At 43.0% G+C, this 25,893-nt stretch overlaps 1 protein-coding gene across 4 annotated transcripts in view; it reads right to left on the bottom strand.

Annotated features, from left to right (window-relative positions):
• Positions 1 to 25,893, bottom strand: part of NRG1 (neuregulin 1) — a 184,485-nt gene that overhangs the window by 109,498 nt on the left and 49,094 nt on the right. For all 4 annotated transcript variants that reach the window (XM_072860040.1, XM_072860037.1, XM_072860039.1 and 1 more), the window contains exon 5: positions 25,304 to 25,354. In XM_072860040.1, coding sequence (XP_072716141.1) covers positions 25,304 to 25,354 — 51 coding nt within the window. The remainder of the gene's footprint in view (positions 1 to 25,303; positions 25,355 to 25,893) is intronic.

Here is a 25,893-nt window from a genome sequence, read left to right as displayed (position 1 = left end):
TATGGTTTGCTGGTTTTGAGGGTCCTTTCTCTCCCCTTCCCCTCCAAAGCAATGCAGAAATACCTTCCTGCAGCTGCAGTTTTAAGCCTTTTACATTTCTGTAGTGACATGCTAGCACTGGCATGCTGTGCTTAAACATGGGTTCTGGCCCAGGCTTGAGGAGATGAATGCCTTGGAAAAGAGCCAGCAATTGGTTAATAGAAAGGGAGACCCTGGAAGACAACAAGAGGGAGCATGACCTTGGACGTAACAGTTTTACTAGGGTAGCCCATTGGTGGGCAATATAGAAGGATAAGGAAGGAAATTACTTGCCTGTTTGTAATTAGGTTAGGTCCTCGTGCAAAGATTTATTTCTGATTATTATGTGGCTTGGGTCTCTTTGGCTTAGAGGAAAAGGTAGTGTGATTCTACACTAATGAAGCTAATCTGTGACTGAGATTTGGACTCCTGCCATATGTAAGTGACAGGCTGAAACTCAGAGGCTACAAAACTGTAATCTTATTTTGTGGAGGTTTTTTGCAGAGAATCAAGTGTTATTTTGCTAAGTTCCACTCCCAAAAGACTCAAGGAAAGAGACAAAGGCAAAGTCAGCATTAATCTCCAGCCTGTGATGAGGATGAACAAGCTGTATCTGTTCCTCCAGTTTTATGGGTCCTAAAAGAAGGTTGATTTCGTACTACCAAACTGCAGAGGACCATTCTCTCTGGCCAGCTGAAAAGATGTGAAGGAAGCTTAAATAGATAACATGATCATAACTGACAACATCCTGCAAATTAGAGCAGCAAGTACCATTTAACTCAGCGGACCCCTCAGTCATGCCATAATCAGACCCAAACCTGCTGAAGGTTTTGGAACTTAGGCTTGGTGAGTCATTCTCATGGAAGCCATTGGATTTCAAATATCCATCTGCTTTAAATGAAGTCCCAGTAGTCCACAAAAAGATTCTCTAAGAATTATCTACTTTCTTGCAACTACTGGGACATTAGGAAAGTAAAGTATGTCTTCACAAGTGATTATTCATGGCTCTGCTGGATCACAGCTTAAGAAAGGATGCTCAGAGGACCACACATCAGTGCAGGGCAAGTGATCTCCTCCCAGACCACTGCTTTCCTTTAAGAACATGCCAATTCTTCAGAAGGAAGCAAGCAGCAATACGTGGCATCAGCTGCTCCATCATGTGTTTGATTGCACTCCCTTTTTTTCCATACATTGAGAAATTAAAAGCATTGTAACTAAGAAGCTAAAAAGAAAAAAAGTGCATGTTCATTAACAGGAGATTGATGAGGAAGATAAAAGGATCTCTTTTTATTGATTGCAGGCACTTTCTTCAAATTAAATAAGGGCACTACTTAAAGATGGGGGGGTGACCCAAAGCAAGTGAGCAGGCCCAATAAGCAGCATCACTGCCAGCAGTCATGGTGTGGGAAGAGTGGGCTATCACACATGGTGCAAACAATTCATTTATTCCTCCTTTCAGTGCTTCACCAACCTCCCCTCCTTAATCCATCTCCCTTGGATTGATGCCAGCACTCTGTCCCTTTGAGTCCTTCCAAAAGCCTTCACTAAAAACCTAATCTCTCAGCTCAAATGGCACAAGGAGAAAACTTTATTTTGCTTCTATACAGGTCCTGTCACTGGAACTGCAAATGTTAAAATGGACAGGCTGTCACTCACACACACACACATCACATTTTTCACCTGATGGAAAGCAAACAGGATACATGTGCTAATGCTGTTTGTATGCCCATTCCCACCACCTTTTTCTCCTTTAGTTTTTTTCAAATCCAACATCAAACCACGAATGCTACGGGTTCTCATCAATGGCACTGACTCATTCCCCCAGCCTCTGCTCAGTCACAAAACTGTGATGAGCCCTGCCACTGTTCAGGCTAATGATAATGAGCTCTGCCATGTGGTAAAGGAGCATTTAAGAGATGCAAAGACATGTAATGTGCTCAGCTAGGCTCTTTTGCCTGAAGGCAAAAGCAGCAGAAGAAAGACAATGTGCAGTTTTCTGGCTTTTTTCAGATCTGACACCACCTTCACCCTGTCACTGGAGTCTCCAGCAGACCTGCTGGGGCAGTCGTGATGATTGTTTATTTTCACAGCGTGGCAGTGAGCTGGGACAGCATTGTAGTCACAGGGCCCAGGCTTGCTCGTTATCTCCCACCCACCTTAGTGCTCAAATGCATCTGTGCACCTGCATTTGAGCGAGTCTATTCACACGGAAGAAACTCCTCACGGGTGTTCATGGGATGGTGGCAATACGGCTACTTTGCACAGGCATGGCTGTGCAGGATTTTGTGCTGGCCACCCCTCATATCCACAATGCCACTGCTGCTGGGGGAGTCGCTGGACACTGATAATTTGAGTAAAGGTCCTGAAAGCCCTGAATCAAGGAATTATCCCTCCTCCATTGACCCCTGGTTAATAACGTACTTAAACGTGCATGGAGTTAAACAAGTGGTGAAGCGCCTTCCTCATTAGAGATGGGCTACATCATATATCTAAGTGCCTTTTTGAATCAGAGCCTAATTCAGGAACTGAAAAGGTATTTTGGAGCTTAGTGCTGTGGTTTCATGATAAACAGTTTGGCAGCAATATCATCCTTTTCCCTGTCTCTCCTTTCTTTTTGCTCCCTCTGTTCTGTCACCTGCACTGATTCAGTAACATTATTCACGTGGCCAGGCTCCCAACTGGATCAGAGAACTGATTTTTGATGTAAAAATAATTTATTTTACAAATTTTTTTTTAATGGGTAAGCTTACCAACTAATTCCCAGCCTGGGCCCATAAACATACATAGGCTGGAAGAATGGGGACAGGATCATGTTCCAGAGGACAGAAGTTCCTTGACCTTGTCTCCTCACCAAAGACTTTGCATAGTGAAACCATGACCCAAGGCCCTTCCTGAATCTAGACTTAGGCAGAAGCTCCTAGAACGTCCCAACAAGATGCCCGTTATTCTGAAAAATCTTGACTCTACTTACGACACCTTTCATTTTTTTGGAAAGACAGAATTATTTTCGTACCTGCACATATTCCCAACTGCTGCTGTTTAAAACTTAAGGCATCAAACTGTACTTCACTTTAAAGTGTCATTTTCAAAATTTCAACTACACATGGACTTTTTCATAGAGTAACTCTCTAGTGTATGTATATTCAATAGTTTTGCTATTAGAAAAACAAAGACGAAGTCAAAGACATGGAGACAGCCTACTGCATGGAAGAACTTCTGTATCAATAAATAAATGGGTATTAATGATAGAACATTGACAGATTACTGGCTTAGATTTGTAAAGTATGTCTTACAGTACAGTTATACATTCAGAATCTGCAAGCTTTAGAATTTTGCTTACAGAAAATGTTATGATTTCAGCTCAAGAGCTGGTTTGCTTAGCAGCTTTATGCAAATACCTCCAAATAATGAATTTAATCTATCTTATCCTAAATCAAGATATTAATTCAATTATACTGGTTGGTTCAGCTCTGGTCATGTCTATACGTAGCCTGATTATGCTCAAGTTAGCAGAATTGAGATATTAGCTGTTTAAAACAGATAAGCATTTTTTAGTATTTATAACTGCAAAAATTCAAACAATAACAAAAGTGACAGCTCTCATCATGCCTCAGAATCCTAGCATCATCAAGGACATTTAATATTTAATATTCTTTCTTAGTGCATTCAGAAAGCCATAGAAGGCATGAATCACCCCTTTGGCATTGGCTGGAAAATGCTGTCAATTTCCAGCAAATAATTAAGAAGAATTCAAATAAGTATGACAAAGGAGATTTTATGTGTAGTCATGAATTTTCAATAGTCTGATCAAATATGGTTTTATTACATAGCTATGTTTTCAATGCAAACCCCTGTCTGTGTTTTTAAGATGTCTTGTCACATCTTTCTCACCCCTGCACCCAAGCTCTCTTTGTGCTATATATGGTCTGGCACAAAAGCAAAACTCTCTCCTTTTAGAAATTTGAATTGAATTAAAATTTGAATTGAAATAAGGTAGTTAACTCTTCTCATACTCAGGACTTTAATATTCCTCCATCAGGTTGAGTCTTATCAAGAGCAAGAGAGGAAAACAGCAGAGAGGAAACTCCAAAACCTTAAAGAAATCTATCTGCTGTACTCCTATTTCATTGATGCAGTTCAAAGCTACAGAGCAGACTCTGCTGCTCCAGACACCGAGCAGATCTTTACACCAGGGTAAAATGGGTTCATTATAACTTGCTTGCATTTAACAAACAGGCATGCACAGCACAGGGCAATATGGGCCATTGCTGCTGGATGATCTAAAAACACTAATGCAGCTTCGGAAACACTCCTTTCTGCAAGACATTGGACAACCTAGAAGTGGAGCATAGGAGGCAGTGACAGAGCAAAAACAGGCCTTTGAAGCCCACAACAGGATAGAGAAAGGCAGGTAAATGGAGCCTTGCTACAGAACCCAGATATTTCTAATCCCCACTACTGGCAACAACAGTATGTGACAGAGTGTTTACGCACTCATATGTATATGTGTATCAGAATGAGTTCACAGCAATCATCATTTCATTTGATGAATGCATTATTCCTGCAGCATTTCCTGCATTCAAACTGCAGGCCATGTCCACCGGGGGTGCCTTATGTCTGTCTGTGTTTCAGCACAGAGGCTGTGGAGTGGCAACAGGACTACAAAAAGGGGGTGGAGGGGACAGATTGTCTTTTTCTTTCTTCTTGAGAGTGCCTAAGGAATAAACGCATTTACTCTGAAAGAGTATTTGAAAGGGTGGGCCAGACAGGCAGGGCTGAGGTCGCCTTGTATCCCGTGTTCCCAGCCAAGCTCATCCAAATTACCATCCAGAGAAAAAGTCAAATAAAATAGAGCTGTCGTCATGTACACCACTGTAGGTATGTTATGCCTGTGGTGGGAAGGGTGGCCGTGATGGTGGGGAAGGGAAACGAGCACCTACAGGCTGCAAGAAAGAGAAAAGAGGCACTTAGCGGCCTTGGCTTGTACACACATGGACAAGGTGAACTGTGTCCCTAAATATCTTTCTGATCAGGGCCATAGTTTGAAGCCAGACCCTATAAGACTAACCATTCCTTCAGACATTGACTAGTGCAAGATGGGGCCAAATTTCTTGCCAGTGTGGGCAAGATTTCAGCCTGTTCAGCCACAGCAATAGTGAAGATCTAATACCTTCTTTCACTTGAGGGATGCCTTGCTCTTGCTCAAAAATTCCCTGCATACTGCTTAACTAACTGCCGCTTAACTCCAATTAAATTAAAAGCTGCCAAATGCCAACAAATCCGCTCTGTGTTTCTAATTTCACACTAAACCCTGTGTCCTTCCTACAGGGTTTTCAATAAAGGAACTGTATTTTAACAACTTTGCACATGCTAGAGGAGAAAACAAGGATGTGACCAAAATAGATCTGATTCTGAAGGCACAAGCTCCACAGGGCAAAGCCCAAGCTCCCCAGGGCGGACCAGGCTGACACACATACTCATGGGCATGACGTTGTTTCTACTTATTCCAGAAACCTGAGGCTCAGCTAAGGAAGGGAAAGGCAGGGTGTCTTGAATTTTGAACTCCTGTCACCCCAAAGAGCGAAGATGGTGCTCCTGCCTCACTGATCAATTTGAAATGATTCTCTGGAGGCCTTGTTAATAACACTTGAAAAATACGTGAAATTCTGTATATCACATTCCTTTCCTTCAATAGGCATCAGTTCATGGTTTCATCAGGAAAGCAGCCCTGCTCAGCTGCACAGAAATCACTCTTTGAGGCTGCCTTGAAGGACACAAAATGCCTACATTTAACCATGTGAATGGAAAAATAAAAAAGGATAAAGTTTTGGCCTCAGTTGCTGAGTAACACTACACAGTGCAGGTGTGAGCAAATGATACACTTCCCCTTCTAACCTAGACCGCTTAAGAAGTGCTAGTGTTATCCCAATAGTGACTATTAGGGTTAGACATGGGCTAATTAAAAACCTATGCAGCTGAGGTCTAGCCAGCATTAATAATTAGTTGTAGCTGTTTCCACCACCTTCCACCCTCCACCTCCACCTCCATCTCCTTTCTTCCTCTTACCAAAAAAAAAAAATCCTTGTGCACGTATGTAATTACAGGAAACATAATGCATTATTAATGTGGCTGCAGCAGACAGAAAGTTCACGTTTACTGCTCACCAGCACAGAGGTAAGTTGTAGCTACTGGCAACAGTCAGCTTGCTGGTGCATTAGGTAATGAGAGAGTTTCCAAGAGTGCCAACTAAAGTGGCTAAATAATACCGGCTATTTGGAAAAGCACAGAAGCTGGGAGGAATGATGGGTCTGAATCTATCACAGAGACAGGCAACTGTGGACAACCTGTAGGAATTATTCCAGGAACAATTAACTTGTGACAATAAGGTTGTGCATTTCTTTGATCCATGAATGTGATTATGTTCAAATGCAATTATGCAATTTGGAAGTCTCCAGAGGATGGACAGAGAGGAAACAGGTACAGATAGCAGCATGAGACAAAGCACCCCAAAGAAAGGTCTTTACCAAGCCCTTTCCCGCTGTGAAAGAACACAGTGTTCACAGTGAGCTGGAAAAATCCCCACACATGTCCTGTGATTTCAAGGAATATCAGACAAGTCAGGCCAGAAGTGCTCATTTCCTGGCACACTGAACAATGATCTATCATTACAGACATGTATCTGTCAAGCTGGTATCTGCACACGCATGCTGTAGAAATGCTTTTCAGATTTCATTTTCCAGTTATCCTGGACAGCATATTATGCTGCACACAAATACAGATACATAGCCAGAACCCCTGAAATGAAGGCTTAGAACAGCAGAAAAATACAGCGTGACTTGAACAAGTAATAAAGTTACGGATTAGATACATGGATTAAAGTTACAGAAATTAATTCAGACCTGCTCCCTCAGCAGGATGCATTTGTGCAGTCTCAACCCAAGTCACATTTTGTTTTTTCCCCTCCTCAAGGGGTTCCTTTTTTTGTACAAAATTTGTAACTCCTCGATACAATGCCTAAAATGTAAAAATCGTAAAAAGCAGCACGGAGCTGTCCTAAAGCTGAAGAGTCAGAAGCTTCTCCCACACACCGCTGACATGTCTCACGGATGCCAGGGATCCGCCAAAGAAACGCAAGTAGTCTTCCTTCCTAATAGGCCAGAGGGGAGAAGCCTGGTCTGCAGCCAGAACCAAAGGGCTAGAACGAAATTTGGCACACACGACGTTAAGCTTCATTGTCCCAGATTACTTGTACGTTACTGAACAATAGCTGCAAGAGGGTTGTCACAACATCTACCATTCAGGTTGCGGCACCCCACTTCACCCTGCTGACCACGAGCCCTCCGTAGTAGCTTCTTGCCAATAAGGAGCTACTGTTTCTTCTTCCCACCAGTTGGGCACAATGGGGATTTGGGTAAAAACCACTGTGGTCCTCCCTTTGAAGATGACTTCCTCTGGTTTGAGTGGCAACAGTTAACTATAACCTTTTCAGCTACCCATGGCAGTTGACTATTTCCCTACTGCAGACAGGCTTTTTAATACCGCTGTAGGGAACTGTACTCAGATGACACAGAGAAATCCTTTGGTAATTATTCAGGCTAATCCTATTAGGAAAGAAAGGCTTTCAATTGCTAAAGCAACAAAAAAACCTTTCAGAGAAGGAACCCACCACTTCAAATTAAATCAACGCCCCCTTCCAGCCCAGGATAACCTGATTATTATTGTACATAAGGAAAGTTGTGTTAACTGAAATCAAAAACGGTTTAACATTTTAAGAAGTTTTATTTAAAAATTTAAAAAACGTATTTGAAATGCCTACAAATTCAAATGACAGCACTCTGCTTTCCTGAGCATATTTTATTTGCACTTTACTAGTCCACAGTTACACTTGTGTATTTTCCAAGTAAGAGACAGATTTTTACAGATTGTGCATAGTTTTATAAGGATTTTACCTATGCTCCAAATTTATGCTACAAGAGAGGATAAAATTTCCCCAAATTTATTTTTATTTTAAAAATGCTGCGGTAACATGACAGTGGTAGAGTTAACTCTTTCATGTGCTCATCAGAAATTCAGCTAGAGTGTTTAAAATGACAGTAACTTGATTTATTGAGCAATAAGAGGAATTATTCCTCTATGGCCACCAGCCAAACAAGTAATCTCTTAATAAGGCATGCGAAGTCACTGCATTTCCTTTATGAGGGGAAAAAAAGGTGCCAGTTAAGAAAAAAATGTGCCTGGGCACCTAAAATAGGCCTAACTTGGGCTATAGGCACACCCAACCATGTGGCCTTAGGCACCTCAGTTCCCTTCTCACACCTGCATCTGCTCGTAACTCAAGGCTCTCCTCCATTCCTTACCTTAGAGGGTGCTGGATGAACCAGGACTGCTTTTCAGATCCTTTTACCATGGCAGGCTTCACCCAAGATGTTAATAGTAGGTTTTGGGTTTATTTTAAAATAACCTGACACAGCTACCCCTCTTCTCCCCCGTGGGAGTTTTCCTTCTCTCCTGAGAGCACATTTTCAACACTGACACTGCAGGCTGTTTTAGGGAGAACTTCCAAGTTCCTCTTGCTGAAGTAAGTCTCCAGCTTTGCAGAAAATGATGAAACATTTTCTACACTAGAGAGACGAATGTCACTGAAGCGTTTTTCTAAGACACTGTGGACAGAGGAAAGACATGGTGAACACTATCTCTTCACAGGCAAATAGTAGGTGCATTTATTTGATGGTGATTTAATTCTTCCCCCCTTCCTTTTTTTTTTGGCCTCCTTATACCTCTGAGGAAGTGTTGAGGATCTAGGAGATGGGCAAAACTGGAGACAACTTCCCCTGCTCCACCTTAGTCATCTCCAACACGCTGGCTGTCCGCCTGGCTCCCCACTCAGCACATGAGCGTGGAACAACCTTTGGTAATTGTTTGGACTAATCCTTGTAGGAAATATTTTTAGTTTTGAGGCATCTAAAGTCTCTCTGGGCATTCACTGGGGTGCCTGCACATGCAGTTCAGGGTTCATGGGTTGTTCCCTCAGGAACCAAGTGTTGGTCTGGGATTCCTAGCCTGCAACGCACCTTCATAATAGTCCTAAGGGATGTGCTCAGGGTTGCTCAGGAAATCTTTCCTTTGATCAGTGTCTTGCCAACATCCAATTGCTGGCCTGTCTGTCTTTTTTGAGCATTCAAGAATGTGTCCTTGTGATTGTTGTCCCTGTGATACATTTCTGTATTTGCAGATGTACAACCTCCCTCAAGTAAAGGATTTAGAAAAATGTAAGCAGGATCACCTATCTGTTAGAGACTCGGGGAAACAGAAAGGGAGTGTTTGATGCCTGGCCAGCAGCAGTGCGTCGTGTTCACCCTGAGCAGGAGCGTGAAAACACAGCAGAGAGATGCAGATGCTTTGTGGGACCTCCCTCCTTCATTTATTTAGCAAATAAAAGTAACTGCAACACTTCTTTACAGCCTCTCACCTAACAAAAACACAGCAAAATATTTTCATAAGTGGAGGGAAATATATTCATAAGTGGTGAGAGAATGTGAGAATATCTATTAAAAACTACGGTCATCTCAGAAATACATTGCTGCTGTCAGTACTTAATGCATGAGTTATAAAACTCAAGCAACTAACTTCGAGCCTGTCTTTTGTACAGCTGTCTTTCTAGCTGAGATCAAACACATCGTTTAATGAATCGATCCCTCTCCCCTTCCCCGCAAGCATTCCTATTTGAACATCTACATTTTCTCATAGTAACATTATGCATTGTGTCTGAAATCGACATGATCATGCAAATTCCCAAAGGAACCTGGAGCACAGCTCATGTTGCTCTCGCTGCACAGGAAATGCAACCATTCTTACTCATCCTTCCTCTATAATGAAGAGTCAGATTCATTGCCTTGCTGTGCTGAGGAGGAAATTGCTGCATAATCTCCTTTCACAGCTAGACAATCCCCTCTTTCCAAAGCAGGCTAAGCATGCAAATTCTCCAGACATATTTGATGAATTTCTAATAACAGTGGGTGAAACAACAGGGCAAAGGCGAGTGTCAGTGACAGAAGCTTTGTGCTGGCTCCCTGCTGAAGACATTGTTTTCCTTGTGTGTTCACCCACATATTAATTGTGGGTGATACATATTAATTGTATCTGCTCTGGGACAAATACACCATAATCAGGTCAAACTGTGGCCAGTCTTAAGGTCAGTCAGAAGTCTTGAAAAGACTAACACATGCGTCCTTCTCAGCTCTTCACGTGGGCTGCAAAATGAGACCCCCAAGGTCTCCCAGTTTATGATCTTACATCAGCAGCGTAGTGAAGGGAGTGCCTTCTGCCAGTCAGGATGTTCCCCTCCATCTCTGGAGCTAAGAGAGGGACCTCTGTGGGCTGCATGGAGCAGGCCAAGTTATACCTCTCCAGCCTGCCAGGTGATTTTATAGCCCTCTGTGGTTAGATTTTCCTGTACGGGGAATAGACACATTTATTTTTTCCACATGGGAACAGAAAAGAAAAAAAAAATCTTATCTGCCATTGAGAACACTTATTTGCTTAGGCCCCCTTCAGGTCAAGTTCTTAAGGAAATGTTGAGAAAAGATTTGATAGTTGCATGGAAAATAGGAACATGCATTCCCTTGCTGCACTAACAAAAACAAATGTTTCTTATGCAAGGGCTAGTAAGCCTCATGCTTTAGCGTGTAAGTCAATCGTTAATCACAAGAGGGCAAGGATGACATTTTCTAAGTAACAAAACAAGTCCACAGTTTTCCATGAAGACTGTTTTTGCATCTTCCTCTCCCTTTTTGGCCTTGCCCACAGTTAGAGACAGTAATCATTAAAGTACTGACATATTCCGGTGCTCTGTATTCCCACATCAGTCATATGCAACACTATTCAAGGTATCTGAAATGGCATGTGACTCCAGCCACAATATTTGATTATGTGTCTTGCTGCTGTGATTGTTTCTAGTCGATGTAGATAAGTGATGAGGAGAGGCAGCAGACCAGGAGAAGATTACACTCCACTTAGTGGCTTAAGGTTTAATCATGTCGTCCCTGACTGCCCTGAGTCTATAAGGTGGGAAAAGCCCCCTTCCGAAGTCTCAGGGTGCTGGTGGTCTTACGGTGAGGAACCTGATCCAAGGCATAATGGGGTGGTGGTTGCTATGAGAGAGCAGGAGGGAGATGGAGCCAACAACCAAACAAGATTACAGAAGAGACAAGACTCCCTGCAGATCTAACGAGAGGAAAAATAGGAGTCAGAAAGCTTGAGTTACCTCTCATGGTCACGGCTTAGGAGGAAACTCATTTAGCAGAGGCATCATCTTTCTGTTGTGTCTTTCCCCCACCAGTCCCTGAGGCACCGATTGCTGCCTGCTGCCTGAGACAGGACACGGGGCTCAGCGGGCGCTGGGGCTGGCCAGCCTGCCTGCTGTTGTGTGTCTCTGGCTGGTCTGCTTCCCCACCATCTGTGAGCATGGGCTGGCAGCAGGAATTCTGCCTTGCAGCAAACGCTGTTTTCCAGCAGGTCAGCTTCCCTTTCTTCCCTGGCCAGGTAGAGGAGGTACAGCAGCATGACTGCTTCACACGTGGTCAGATTGACTGGCCAACAGCTGGGACTCTTGCTCAAGAGCCGGTGATACTTCAATTTTGACAGGTGGTATTGTGTGCAGAGATTGTGCTGAAAATTAATTGGAATGACTATTTTCTGCAGAGCTACTGAAGGCCAAGTCATGATCATGACTAGGGCTGAGGAAGAAACAGCCCTCAGAGATCAGAAAAGTATGCAGAGCTCCTTAAAGACTCACTGGACCCTTATTAGTCAGTGTTTCTTATAAATGTACTTTGTCATGCTGACAATTTCCTGCGATAACAAAAGGGGAGATGCCAAGAATATGGCAGGGTTTAAGAAATGAGCGGTGAGATCTGGTTGAGACGAAGGCTCAGCAGAAATGCCAGCTCATACACACGTGCTCTCTTCTCCTTTCTGCTTAGACTAGCCTTTCCTGCACTCCACCACCCCTTTAAATACTAGGATACAGCACATGAACTCGAGAGCAGCAAGTCTAAACAAGTGATTACTGATTCTCCACTTGCCTCCCATTCTAAAGTTAGCTGATGTCCATTTCTTCTTAAACAGCTTTTTTACGAATTCTTTTTTCCTTAAGGAAGTTTCAAAATTTTCAGCAATCCTGTGCCAATTCATCAACTATAGCTAATGTGTTTCGACTAGAGCTACCTGCTCCACATATTGTTCTGCAAATTTGATAACAGTCAGTATATTTGGCTCACTCTTTTTGATTATTTTTTCTCCATCCAGAGAAAATTCTCCATCCAGTACTTCAATACATACTGCTTTTGGGTTGTTGTGAATGGCAGTCACAACAAGATTTTTACAGATAATATTTTACAAGATATTTACAGATAATAAAAGCTATTCCTCAGGATGAAACATCATCCAGAGGAACAGATTCTTACCAAATTTAAAGGAAAGAATCCCTCCCCTGTACCCAGCCTTCCTTACTGGCCACCTGCTAATAGTGCCCATGTGTATATAAAATTCATTTGCACATTTAAATTTAAAAGCTTCATTGGCTCAGCCTGCCTGTAACTGTGCTCTCTTGCCGGGGTGAATATTAGGTCTCTGATGCACGCATATTGTCCAGTGAACATATAATTGCAAATGCAATCCACATCCAATTATCTGGAGTTTTACTGCGTATTTTCTATGCATAACTCAAGCAGTAAGTACAACAATACATTAGCTCTCCAGGTGTCCATTTGGCTGGAAGAATTAGTAAGGTGCTGCCATTTAGCTCCTGTCCTCTAAAGTGTAATTCACTCACAGCATTGCTGCCAACATGAGAGGTCACTTATACACTTGGTGCAGGATACAGACGTTGTGGGGAAGACACTGAGAATCCTCTGCATCTGACAGAAACGTGCAACTGGACACATTAAGGTAAACAGTCCCTAAGCCATGCCTAATTTCCTCTCCCTTGCCTCCAGGAAGGCATTTCACTGATGCACAGCCCAACTGTGCTGGCTGAACACACTTGGAAAGGATTTCAGACTTGTGTTACCTCCCATGAAGCCTGGGATTGATCCGCCGCTCTTAGGGATAACAGCTACATTGGCTCGACTACTAGTCTACCAAAAAAAATGCAGAATCCGTATTCATAGCATTCCTTCCCTGGACCTATCTTAAACTCTTCCTCCCTCCAAAGTGACAAATATATAAAGGAGTTACAAGCATCTACTCTGCAGATGTAGCTTGCCTAGTAACCAGGGACAGCATCTGATTCAGAGCTCATTACACCAGAGAACTGAAACACCAGTTCTGCATCACGACAGACAGACGCACATTTGAATAAGCTGCATTGCTGCTCAAGGCAATTCTTCATCCTTCCTGCAAAATTAGTGTTTAAGATTCTTCTGGCCTCTCACAGACTCTGAGACAACTGTTATCCTACTGTCTGTCAAGTATTAGTTGCCATTGTGGCAGCTAATGGGTTTTGTGTAGATCATTAAAATATTCAAGAACTATGCATAGCCTGCAGCTTGTTTTAAGCCAAAGATTTCCCCAGTGGGAAATGGAAGGAAAGAGCTGTTCCAGGGAAATAATAAAAGTCATACTAACAGTATAAGAAGTATAGTGCAAGATTAGACTCCAATCCTATTTCACTGTGTGTCCTGTGGAGTCAGTGGAATCACTCCATGTTTGCATTGCTTTAAATAACATAAAATATTAAGGAATTCCAAATAATCAATGCCAGTTTTGGACTTTCTTAGAATGGAAAAAAGCAGGGCGATGGCATTTAATCAGGTGAAAGTACCAGACATTTAAACCTACTGTTCTCTCAGAACAATAACTAAACTGTTGAACTAATGCCCCACGGCATTGGACACCAGTGCTTAAAAGCATACAACAGAATTTTAGCTACAACTGAAAGAACATCCTCAGTTACTATATATAAAAACACAGACATTTCAAACAAATAAAAGCATCACATGTGGTTAGCTCACTTCTAATTTGGGAAGACTAGAAAAAACCTTCTGCCGCTGCCAATTTGTGCCACAATTGGCAGCAGTAGATCTAATGGGTAGCTTTCTACAAGGTAGGTAGCTACGGCTTTCACAGCTAGATATCTGCCTGCAAAATAGACATTATTGAAAAATGCCCTCATATTTCTTCCCTGGAGTATGGCTTATCTTTTTCTTTTAAAAACTAACCATTGCAGTAATACTCCTCAGCAAACCTGCTGACATTTTGGAAAGCTCATCTAAATACCTGTCAGATGCTTGACTGTGTTATTAAGAATCATGTTTTGGATCATTGTGAATATTACCAGAAAAATATCAGTAATAAACTTCAGATTCCACTTTACAAAACTCAGAAAAATAATGACAGTATTAACTTCTGAAGGGCTATTACCTCCCCATTTATAAACGCTAAACTTTAAGGTAAGCTCAGTGGCACATGGTGTTTGTAAAAGCTTCAGGCGGCGGAGCTGTATCTAGTCAAATCCATCCTGACGCAACATCAATTCTGAACATTTATAGCTCTGGAGCAAGGAGCTTTTCTGTGCTGAATAAACAAAACGGAAACAAATGAACACACAAAAAAGCCAAATGCTCAGGGCTGGAAAAACAGTTGTCTCTGTTGGCTTGAGACTGGAGTGTAGTAGTTGTTTTCTCATCTCTGTTCAAGAGCAGTGGCCGTGGCTGCTAAACTCAGGAGGGCTGTGGTGTAACACCAGCTTCTCTGTGCCCCACAAGTACACCATGGTCAGGAAGGCTGGGGTGGGATAGGCAGCCTGCCTGCTCAGATGTGCCTGCACTGCTCAGGAGCAAAGGGGACGAATCATGCTCTCAGTCCAAGGACAAGTGTCCTGGCTGGGCTACATCTACATCACACACCACTTCACCGTGGCTCTGCCCTTCGTTAAAAATAATTTTCATGTGTGCTTTTTTCAGTTCCCAGCATGTAAACTGTGGGAAGGCTGTGTCTTAGCCCACCCAGGCAGTGTTTCTATGGCATGAGTATGGCTTTAGGATTAATCCCCTCTGGTACAGTATAAAGGCACCTGGGAGTGTTTCGGGGTTGCGATGTGTGTTGGGATGATGTGGGAAGGACTGCTTAGAGTGAAGGGAGCCAAGCTGGCAGGGTGGTACCCATACTGCCTCCTGGGAAAGGTCTCGATGCACTTAATCCTTCATATTGTGCTTAGGTGTGTTGTAAAGCAGTAGTTGACATGAGCCAGAATGACACAAGAAGGCATGTTAATGATGAAATGCGCAAACACCGCTCTAGGACTCCAGCTAACTCCTCAGCCTCACTCCACTTAGCACCCTAGGTTTAGCCTTTATGATCATACATCATAAATTAGAAATGCCCCATGCTATTTTAGCTTGCAGCAGGATTGATGCAGTTTAGAAATCAGAGGACTGTGAAAAGTTTCCTCCCTTGTAAAAAGCAGATCCCTGTAGAAGCCAAAATTTGGAATCATTTTGCCAAAAGATCTGACGGCTGGATACTGTGATTAATATAAACTAATAATGCCTATGAGCTCCGTATATCCCTAACGAAGTTGAAATGACTAGCCTGAAGGGTGGGCAGTCAGGAGAAGAAAATCTTGTGAAGAAATGCAAGAGCCTTTATATACATATATATTCACTGAAAGAAAATACTGACATCCATCAGACACAATTAATAAAGGACAATTGCTCCAGGGAATAGCTTTCTTTTCAAAAAAACAGAGCGGGTGTTTCGTGATCCTTGCCATGCATTTCCATGCTACTGTGGATGCAACTCAAAATTACTGACTAGCTGACTACTGCTAAATATTTAGGAAGATGCATGCCTAAAAGGAAGATCATACTGTAAAAGGCTGCTCTTTAACCACTGCGGTGACTACGGCAATTCCTTCTCCTGTCTGTACAGAGGGAGAATGTCATAGAATCACACAGAATCACAGAATCGTATAGGTTGCAAAAGACCTTTAAGATCATCGAGTCCAACCGTAAACCTAACACTACCAAGACCACCACTATACCAGTCCCTAAGCACCTCATCCAAACGGCTTTTAAATACCTCCAGGGATGGCGACTCAACCACTTCCCTGGGCAGCCTGTTCCAATGCTTGATAACCCTTTCAGTGAAGTAAAATTTCCTCATATCCAGTCTAAACCTCCCCTGGGGCAACTTGAGGGCATTTCCTCTCGTCCTATCACTTGTTACCTGGGAGAAGAGCCTGACCCCCACCCCTCTATAACCTCCTTTCAGGTAGTTGTAGAGAGAGATAAGGTCTCCCCTCAGCCTCCTTTTCTCCAGGCTAAACAACCCCAGTTCCCTCAGCCGCTCCTCATAAGACTTGTTCTCTAGACCCTTCACCAGCTTCGTTGCCCTTCTCTGGACACGCTCCAGCACCTCAATGTCTCTCTTGTAGTGAGGGGCCCAAAACTGAACACAGTATTCGAGGTGCGGCCTCACCAGTGCTGAGTACAGGGGCACGATCACTTCCCTGGTCCTGCTGGCAAGAACAGCAGAAACCATTAGGAACCTGCATGAACATTTTGATAATGAAAGTCACAGGAGATACAACTTTCCTACTTTGCATCCAATTAGGAGAGGTTACCAAAAGGCAATTTAGAAGAGATGTGGACATGAAGGATGGGATGATAATTTCTTCCCAAGGGTTTAGCTTGGCTCCCACTGCACTGTTAGAATACTGCTAGAATAGGAACATGAAAGAAGAGTATTGCTTTTAATTTACCTGGTAGGAACTGCTATAGTCTAAATTGAGTCTCAGCCATAGTGTGCCACTGTGTTTGTGGAGAAGCTAATGAGGGGATATAGTGATGGCTTTTCAAAGCCATGCATCTATGAAAAGATCACATTTATGTATACAGTGCTCTGCCTGTGGCTTTTGAAATATAAACTTCTGTCACACGGTTTTCATTTTTTAAGAAGTAAAAAGTAATTTATCAAGGGGTTATTCTTAAGCAAATGGAAACTTATTCAAAGCCATACACTCTACAAGTTATTCGGAAGACAACAGTGTACTTTTCTGTTAATATTTTAGCTATCACTGTGTTATCCTCTGCTCTCATCTTCTAGAAACAGATCCAATCAAATGCTGAGGAACTTCCAGTTATTAAAGTGGTAGGGACTCCCTGGATTCCTGCTCAGGAATCATCAAGAGAGAATCTAGGAGACCGGGCAGATAACTTGGAGGGGTAGCTTCCCTTCCCCTATTGCTCTCTAAGAAACTTTGTTCCTTCTCCCTAGACAACAGCATCTGCCTTTTGTGGTTGACTAGAACTGCCTGAATTGGAAGCTCAGCATGAAAACAAAGCACTGGACACAGTCTCTTGACTTCTCTGTATTTCATTCATTTTGTGTTTCTGCTTTGTCACAGACTTCCACTGCCAGACCATGAACTTGAAACAACCTTTCATGGACCAGGGCCCTGCTATGCCACAGAGTGTCTCTGTTTACAGCCGATACAGCCTAAGACCTCCCCTGAGAGAATGTGGAATAGAAAGAAATCCAGAAATCCACCATCTAAGAAAGCCAGCTGTATGTGCCTCTCTGTCAAAGGGAGCCCAGCAAACCTCCACGCTCACTGGGGTAATTCAGAATTGGAAACTCAAATTCCCTTTGGGACTTTCCTCTTTGTTGGACCTTTCCCACCAAAGCTGAAACAACAGCAACTCCCCCTCCAAAAACGAGAAAGTGGGCTGCAAACATGTCTTTCTCAGGACAGAAGGGCCTCCTGAGGAGCACAAAGGGCTCTGCATTGCTAGTCTCTCCTGGGGTTAACACAACAGGGTGCCTCAGAGCAAAGTCTCTTTGGGGGTAGGTAGGTAATATTGGGACAATAGGTAGAATATAAGGAGATGAACAGAATTTCTGGGCTACAGGGGTAAGTTGGGAATTGCCTATTGTATTAAAATACAAATATTATTCTGTACCCATGCATACATTCATCATTTTTGTCTGTTGTGAGTATCCTTTTTTCACACTCGCTCTGAGTTCTTTGCCTGCTTTGTGCTTTCCTACAAAGCACTGACATTCTTGATTTCAGCATGGTTAATGACATATCTTGATTCGCCAGAGTGCCTGAAATAGATGCCTGCTTCTGTCAAGGTCATGTATTCCATGTTGTTCACAGATCTCTGCCCAGCTAGTATCACTGTTTGTCACGTACCTTTTTTCAGTATGAACTACCTTGATACCTCAAAAATGAGGTATCATTTTTGGATAGAGATGGATAGAGAGAAGATTTTGAGAAGGCTGATCCAATACTGAAAAGTATGTTCATAATTACTACCCAGAAAGGGTATAGCTAGCAGGGAACAGGAGTCCTTGAGCACCTGTTTTTGTCACGGTGACAGCACCAGGGACTTCTTCTCATCGAAGACACAGTGACCAAAACACCAAGGTCAGACCACCAACACATCCCTGTGCTACAAGCTCACGTCTTCCAGTATAGCGTAGGCTATGCTGGGAAATCAGGAAGATGCTGATTTTGGTCTCAGGTGGGCACATAGTACATGTCACTTCAGCATAGTGGGGAGAAGAAGTCAGAAAGGCATAAACTAATGCTCTGTTAGGAAAGGTTTTGCCATGATTAGACCCTCTGGAAGACCCTCAGAGAAATCAGGCCTTACCAGCAGCCCCTTGAAGCCAAATTCCCATACCACTTACAGGGTCTCAGAAACAGAGGTCCTGACATACTCTGGGATCCTGAGGAAAGCTAGGGATGGAGCCCACAGACTCCCATCTCTGAGACCCAGTTAAGGCAGCAATAAACGACAGGGCTTTTGGCCAGCTACCCTGTTGTGAAGGTGTCCCCCATTCCACTAATGAGGACACATTCAATTTTTAAAAAGGTTTAACTACTGATCCCTTTTGCTGAATGATGGGAAGAGTTTCTGTTAGGACCTTGGAGAGAAGGAGATGATCCAAAACACGTTAAACGCAATGGGAGGTGGGCCTGTGAAATTCTTTCAGTAATATTACAAGCAACAGAAACATTTTAAGAAGCTTTTGTGACGTGTATACAAGCAGAGTAGACTGCCGCACATTTGGTAGTGCTTTTCATGGTGTAATCCATGACCTCAGGAAAGCACAGCCTGAAATAAACAGATCCAAACCATTGCCTTCACACTTACAAACATATACTTTATAAACCTATATATGTATGTATATTTATACATAAAACACTATTGCCTCATCATATACAAATGCTGAGGCAAGTGCTAGTCTTATAGATTTATTCTTACATGCACAAATATACAGATAGCTAAAGCCAATGTCCTTAAAACCCTTCCACTCTGGCAGCTGTATTTGAGCTGTACAAACTGTTGCATTTATTCCTTTGTGACTGTTAAGTCAGCTTCTTCCAATTTTAATACTGCTTATACCCATCATTGCCTTTTACCTCTCTGACCTCCTTGAAGGAAAAAAAACCAAGAAAGCCCAGCACAGAAGAGAATTGACTCTATACTAGTGGTGTTATCTCAGAAGTTTGACATGTACAAACTTCCCAGTGTAGCTGCCCAACCCAGCTCAGGTCCTCAGTGCCAACCCAAGCTCTCCTTCAGAGCAAGGCTGGGGGACAAAGAGTGCAACTACAGAAAATCCTGCAAGATTAAGTGGTTTGGAAGCAGACATTTAATGTCACACCAGACTTAGACTGGGAATCACGCAAAAGGTTGAAAGCTGTGTCTGGGAATTGTTATCTATTTACATGAGTTTGCCCTATCTGTGAAATTTAAACACAGGAAACGGGATTTGTCACGCCAGATCAAATCATAAGGGTACTGAGATTACCACTGCATTGCCCACTGTTATTAGTGTCCACTGTGGAGAAAGAAACTGGAAAATAGTGCACACTGTGCTAGGTTTTAACAGGGGATCGACACATGTTTTCATCTCTGCTCTTTCAGTAGGATTTCACTAACCAGGAGGCTTAAACTCATTTTACATTAAACAAGAGCTAGTTATCTGACCCTGCCTTTGCTCACTCACTGCTTAGAACAAAGCAAAGTGTTTTCTCCAGAGATAATTATCCAGAAAAATAGAAGCACTGAAATAATAAAGCAAAATGCATGAGGTGGTATAGTGTTTTCCTCTGACACACTGTCCCACCCAGGCATCAGGTATATGGCTTTCCTGGAGAAGCAGCCTTTCAGTCTGTGGAATGGATGAGTTAAATGCTGACAGTTGAAGATGTCAGACTAACTTATTACAAGAGCAGGAGTTGGAAGTCCTGCTGTGCTAGCATAACTGCAACCTGAGTAATTGCCGGAATTCCTTCCGCTTTCTCAATTGGTTACAGTGTTCTCCTCTTCCCATCCTGCCCCAAGTGACTCTGCCCTATTACTAGACTCTCCTAAAACAATTTTGCTCTTTCACCCAAAGATAGCTGCATTTCAGAAGTCACTGAGCTGCTACCGGTGTATTTAGGCTTCATGACAAAACAGCGGAGCCTTTTTGAGATGAAAGAAGTTAAACACATGTTCAATGGTTAGGAAGTGTCCCCTGATTTTTTCTGATCCTTACACTGTGCCGCAGCACTGTCCATCGTACTATCATCTTCTTTGTCTCTCAGTTGTAGAGGGAATATTAGAAATTAACATCTGTCAAACTCAGAACAAAATTAAGCCAAACAAAACAGAGTAAACTGAATTAGTGCAGAAACTCCATACGTACTATATTCCGCTACACTGCAAGACATCTGGTCACCAAGTCACAATGTGTCTTAAAAGAACTGCAATTCACATGGACCTCAGAAAGTAGGAAAGACCACACAGTGAAGTTTCACTCTTCATCTTCCTTTTCTTGATTGGAAGGAAGTTTTGGCCACACATCAAAGACAAGCACACTCTTGTAGGTACCTGTGCATGAGTACTCTTAAAAAAATAGAGAAATCTAACCAAAACTCCAAACATCAGATAGCAGGACAACTTGAGTGGTCTACAGACTTGTTACAAATCAAGATGATCCTTTAAACAGTTGCTTGAAATAGCAACAAAATCAGGAGGTCTTCAGAAGTTTGGATAAGTATCCTGAAGGCAGAAGAAACAGCCACATAAAAACTATATCATTGGGGACCCAAGCTTTTTGTCTTCCAGAAGGGCTGATTCAGGTTTGTATGATTCTTAGACAAAATTCATGTTTTTTGAAAGTGGTCTCCTGTCAGGTAGTACATAAATAAATACAGGGGAGGAGGACTGGGTTCACTTTAGGAGATGAAGGAAAGCAGAAACAAGCAGAAACTTAACTTGCTTGTTAAGATTGTAGGACACAGATGATTTACTGGCCAGGCTGCTTGCCTTGTATATGCAAAAATGTTCCTGTTAAAAATACTCTATAAACCAATGACCGTAACACCATGTCATAGAAGGTTTTACTGCTCAGCACAGAACATTTTTGTCAAAGCAGCTCAGTATTGTACTTGAGAAAATGTGACAGGCAAAAAGTCTTTGCATGCCTCCTTTCTACCTGCTGTATCTGCTCTCCATTTAAGATGAAAGTTGGAATCTGTTATTGCACCATGAGAAGATGAAGTGTTAGGAAGGTGCCTTGCTGTGCTGGGCTTGGAGCTTTCAAGTTAATAATTCTAGAGAGAAGAGATGAGCAGTCCAAACTGACACATTTCTTCTCCAACTAATCTTTCTTTTTTAAATTTCTGCACAGGTTTTAGAGGCCAGCATGAAAGTCTGTGGGAAAATGAGATTGAAGTCATCCATGGGACAGATGACCAACACTGGGTCTTTCCCTCCAGCCAAAAGCTAAACAAACTTGCTCCGTACTCTTCTGAAAAAGAAGCTACAAGCAAGGTGGGATCAGCCTCCTACCTGCTCTTCATCCATACTCCTGCCTCCAGCTGGGCACCACGTCAACCTGCTAGATAGCGGACAGGAGGATGCATGCTGCGGAGAATATGCTCCTACCACATCTAATGCCACGGTTGCTAGCTCACCATCTTGCACAAGCAGACAAATCTGAACTGAGAATCCCAGTGGAAGACAGTCAGGTCTGAAACACGCAGAGTACACAGTATGCCCTGGCTCTTTGCTGGAGGAAGTGCCTCCACAGACATTTTAGGGAGCAGCCCTTAGCGGGCAACATAAACAAGGGCATGAAGGTAACATTACAAGGTGCAACTAAGCAAATGTTTCTGCCTGTGATGAAGAGTCTGTAATATACTCCCACAGGCTCTGGCTCTGTCCAACTTCTTCATTGCCTACTGCTACAAATGCTCAGCTTTTGATCCAGTTTAGCCCTCAGAGCATGGGTTTCCAGACTGTTACTGTCCATAGAAACAGTAAGCTAAGGTGCTGCATCACTGCTGGTCTGTACACCCATACTGTGCTGTAGATGGAGCACCATCTACATCTACCACCTGCCCATAGGAGCTGTGGTCGCTGTAAACAGCCTGTATCCCACCACTTCCCTTCCCCTCTCTTGCACCATACAAACGTTCCTGCCGAATACCTCCACCAGGAGACTGTGTGCAGTGATGATTATTTTAACTGACGAAATCTGATTGCTTTTGAATTTCTTTCCAGGTATGTTGTAACTTACAAACAAGAATGCAAGTTTTGGAACCACTTTTCTAAAGAAAAGGAAGACTGCCATATGTATGGTATTTTTGCCTGTCAGCATGAGAAGCCAAGATTCCTTTAACAAGTCCCAGAAAAGTAAAAAGACCACCACATTTTCATTCTCTAGTTTTGAATACATAGTTGACTCAACCCATAAAACCAAGGCACTAGAGTGAAGTCTCAGATTTACTTTTTCCACTGCAACTCCTGAGCAGAAGAAAGTCACAGGGTCATAGGGCACTTGTTTCAGAGCACTGCAGTCCTGGAAACAAAGGGATGAAAAATGTCTTCCATCCCCAAGTTGTTCTGATGTGCTTAAGAATGGCCTCTGCAGTTCTTAGTAGTGAGAGCACACAGGGCTCCAATTGCTGTTGGTTTGTTCACTTCGTTCAGCAGGAAAGACCATATCACAGAGAGCTCCATTGTCAAGGAAAATGAAAGTTGTAACTTAGGTTTCAATATTACACAGTACAAAACAAATATATATGGAACAATCCTAGGGCTGGGTTGGAAGAGAAGGTGGGAAGCATTCCTACCTGCCAGGGGCATTGTTAGCAATCAATGCCACAAAGTCTCACACTATGAAACAGGACACAAAAGCACGAATTTCCTTCTCCTCCCTTGGATTACTGACCCCTGACCTGCTCACCAGCCCTTTTAGGTGAAACTGGGAATACATCACAGTCTTTCTCTTCTCCTTTAATTAAGAATGGAGGCCCACACTCTCCAAATGGACTGGATTTTGAGGAGTGTAGGTACATGTGCACATAAAAGGGTAGAGGGACCTTCAGTTTTGGGATATCCATTGTAGAGTGTCTTACAGAGATGGTATTTTTTTAAACTTTTAGCTCTCTGAATATCTGTCTGTCACTGGAACTCCAGAAAAGCAAAGCATGACATATATCTGTTCACTTCTGAAAGCCCGGGGGAGAGAGCCTACTGAATCACTCTGCTGTTCTCAGGTCTTTCCCAGTGTCTGGCCAACAGTGACAGTGCTGGCATGTTCTCTGAAACATCTGCTATTGTCTGAGAAATGGAAGGAAACGGTTTATTTTATCTCCTGTAGCTGTTACAAGATTGACAGTGGCAAGTGTGAAATGGACATGTCCCGCTGAAATTCAGAAAAGAAAAGCCCTAAGCAACTTTAGAATAAGTACGTGGACTCAATTCCCTCATTGCTCTGTAGTGTGAGTAGACATTCACATCTGTTAGCAATAAACATTGGCTCCCTCCTGCTTTGTAGTACCTTTCCTACCCAGCATAGGCAGCAATATCCAATACTGCTCTCTCTTCTCTATTACTTATTTTAGTGACTTGAATAGTACTACTCCTGATTTACATAGATGCAACTGAGAACAGATCAGAAAGAAATTGTTTTAAATTGCTCCAGGAATTATTCCTTCCTACCCTGCTGCTATGCATCAGAGGAAAAAGAAGGCCAAAAACATTAAGTCTTCTCACCTTGCTGGCAGAAAGTTTTTCAGTCTTTTTAAACAGATTTCAAAAGTTCCTTCAACACACACTTAAAACACTAATCAGTCTAATAGCTGAGAAGAAAATCTACAGAAATAAATCTTTTTTATCTCATATAAATTATGAAATATGTTCAGAATACTGTGTCCTGAGATTTGGCTTTGACCATTCCCCCTTGTGGTGCTACAGTAGCTATTAGATGTGAGTTAAGGGCATCTATGTATAGTTTGCTGTGGAGCACACACCATATTTTATAGCAACACTGGAACTGTCGGGGTGGATTGGACCACTGGTCTATCTCACCTGCCATCCTGTTCCTGGAAGCCAGCAATACTTACTGCTTTAGAAGAAGGTCAATACCCTACCTCCCGCAACCCTGCTGACTTTGCTTGTGTGAAGTGTCCTTCCACACTGCTCAAAATCAGGCTGGGTAGATGGTGGATCTGGGTCTAGTAAAGAGCTGGAAGGCTCTACCTGATGGTTCTCAAGGGTGAAAGTGCACAGGATTATGGCTGTAATGCACACTTCCCTGGGAAGCATCACTAGAGAGGAAGAAAAGAGTAACCTTCCTCACTGTACCACCACAGCTCCCAGTGTGCTCCCAAGACGAGCAAAGAGACAACCTGTCTTCCCCAGGAAGGGGAACCATTTCTGGTGCTCTGTCCCAGCTGAGGGAAGACACACAAAAAGATGTCCTCAGCTTCCTCATCCTCTTCCCAAGGGCAGCGGGGCACAGCACAAAGACCCTGAGGAGCTCTAACATGCACCAGCTGGCACAGGGATGAAGGGAAATGCACTGCAGCTGGGGATGGCTGGACCTGAGGATGTTGCAGCTACCCTAGGGCCAGGGGCTGTGGAGGCAGAGGAGACAGCATTTGAAGCCATACATTGCCTGGGGAGGGCAGGGAAGGGAATTCCAGGTAGGAAACACTGGAGCAGTTTCCTCCTCCTTTGCCCTGCCCAAACGTGCACTTTGACCTTCCTGAAGGAAGGTGTTTAGCCCTCAATCTGCAAAGGACATGGCTCCGAGAGTTATAACACATGTAACAAATAACAACTGCATCTATAGTGCAGGAATTCTGCTCAGTCACTCCTGGCCCCTTATTGTAGGTTTAGATAGAAGCACATTTTTTTCTGACCTAGGGAGTGAGAAATGCACCCGAGGGTCTTGCCAGCAATAATTTAAACAACTTGTATATACTTACAGGAGGAAGTGTTTGTTCCTTCTGTTGAAGCTTGTATCCTAAGCATGGGTTCTGCAACACACAGAAGTAACAACAAAGTTGTAAGAATACAGCCACAGCTACATTGTTATACTGGAGGAGGCTGAGCATCTTCCCCCAGTAGAGCTTTCTTGTTTTAAATTTTTATTTTTCCGTAATCAGAAACCCGCCAAAGCAGAGAAGAAAAATGAGATAGCTCGAGAAAGCAAAGAACTTCAAAGTCAGTACAGCATGTCCTAGGCACACTGTGAACAATCAATTACAGCAAAAATGCTCCAAAGTCCTGGGAGGGAAGGCCAGGAGAAAACTGGCAAAGGGAGCACAAAGTTTTCAGCTGTTTTTGACAGCATCAGAGGAAAGTGGAAAGCAGTGGGTCTTGAAGCTCCACATGCTGACCCAGGAAACACTAGCTTCTTATCTTCTTCTCACATAACTCCAAATGGACAGTCAGGCCTCTAGGTCTATCACAACTATGGCTAAGGACCTCTGTGGTTTGAAAGAGAGCAGGGTCTATGGGTGGTGCCACCACCTCTTGCAGAGAGCTGTAGCTGGAAGGGAGAGCAGGACACATT

Source organism: Ciconia boyciana, chromosome 4, assembly GCF_034638445.1.
Source record: "Ciconia boyciana chromosome 4, ASM3463844v1, whole genome shotgun sequence".
NCBI lineage: Eukaryota > Metazoa > Chordata > Aves > Ciconiiformes > Ciconiidae > Ciconia > Ciconia boyciana.
The sequence above is the reverse complement of the archived record's forward strand: the minus strand, read 5'-3'. Positions and strand labels throughout refer to the sequence as shown.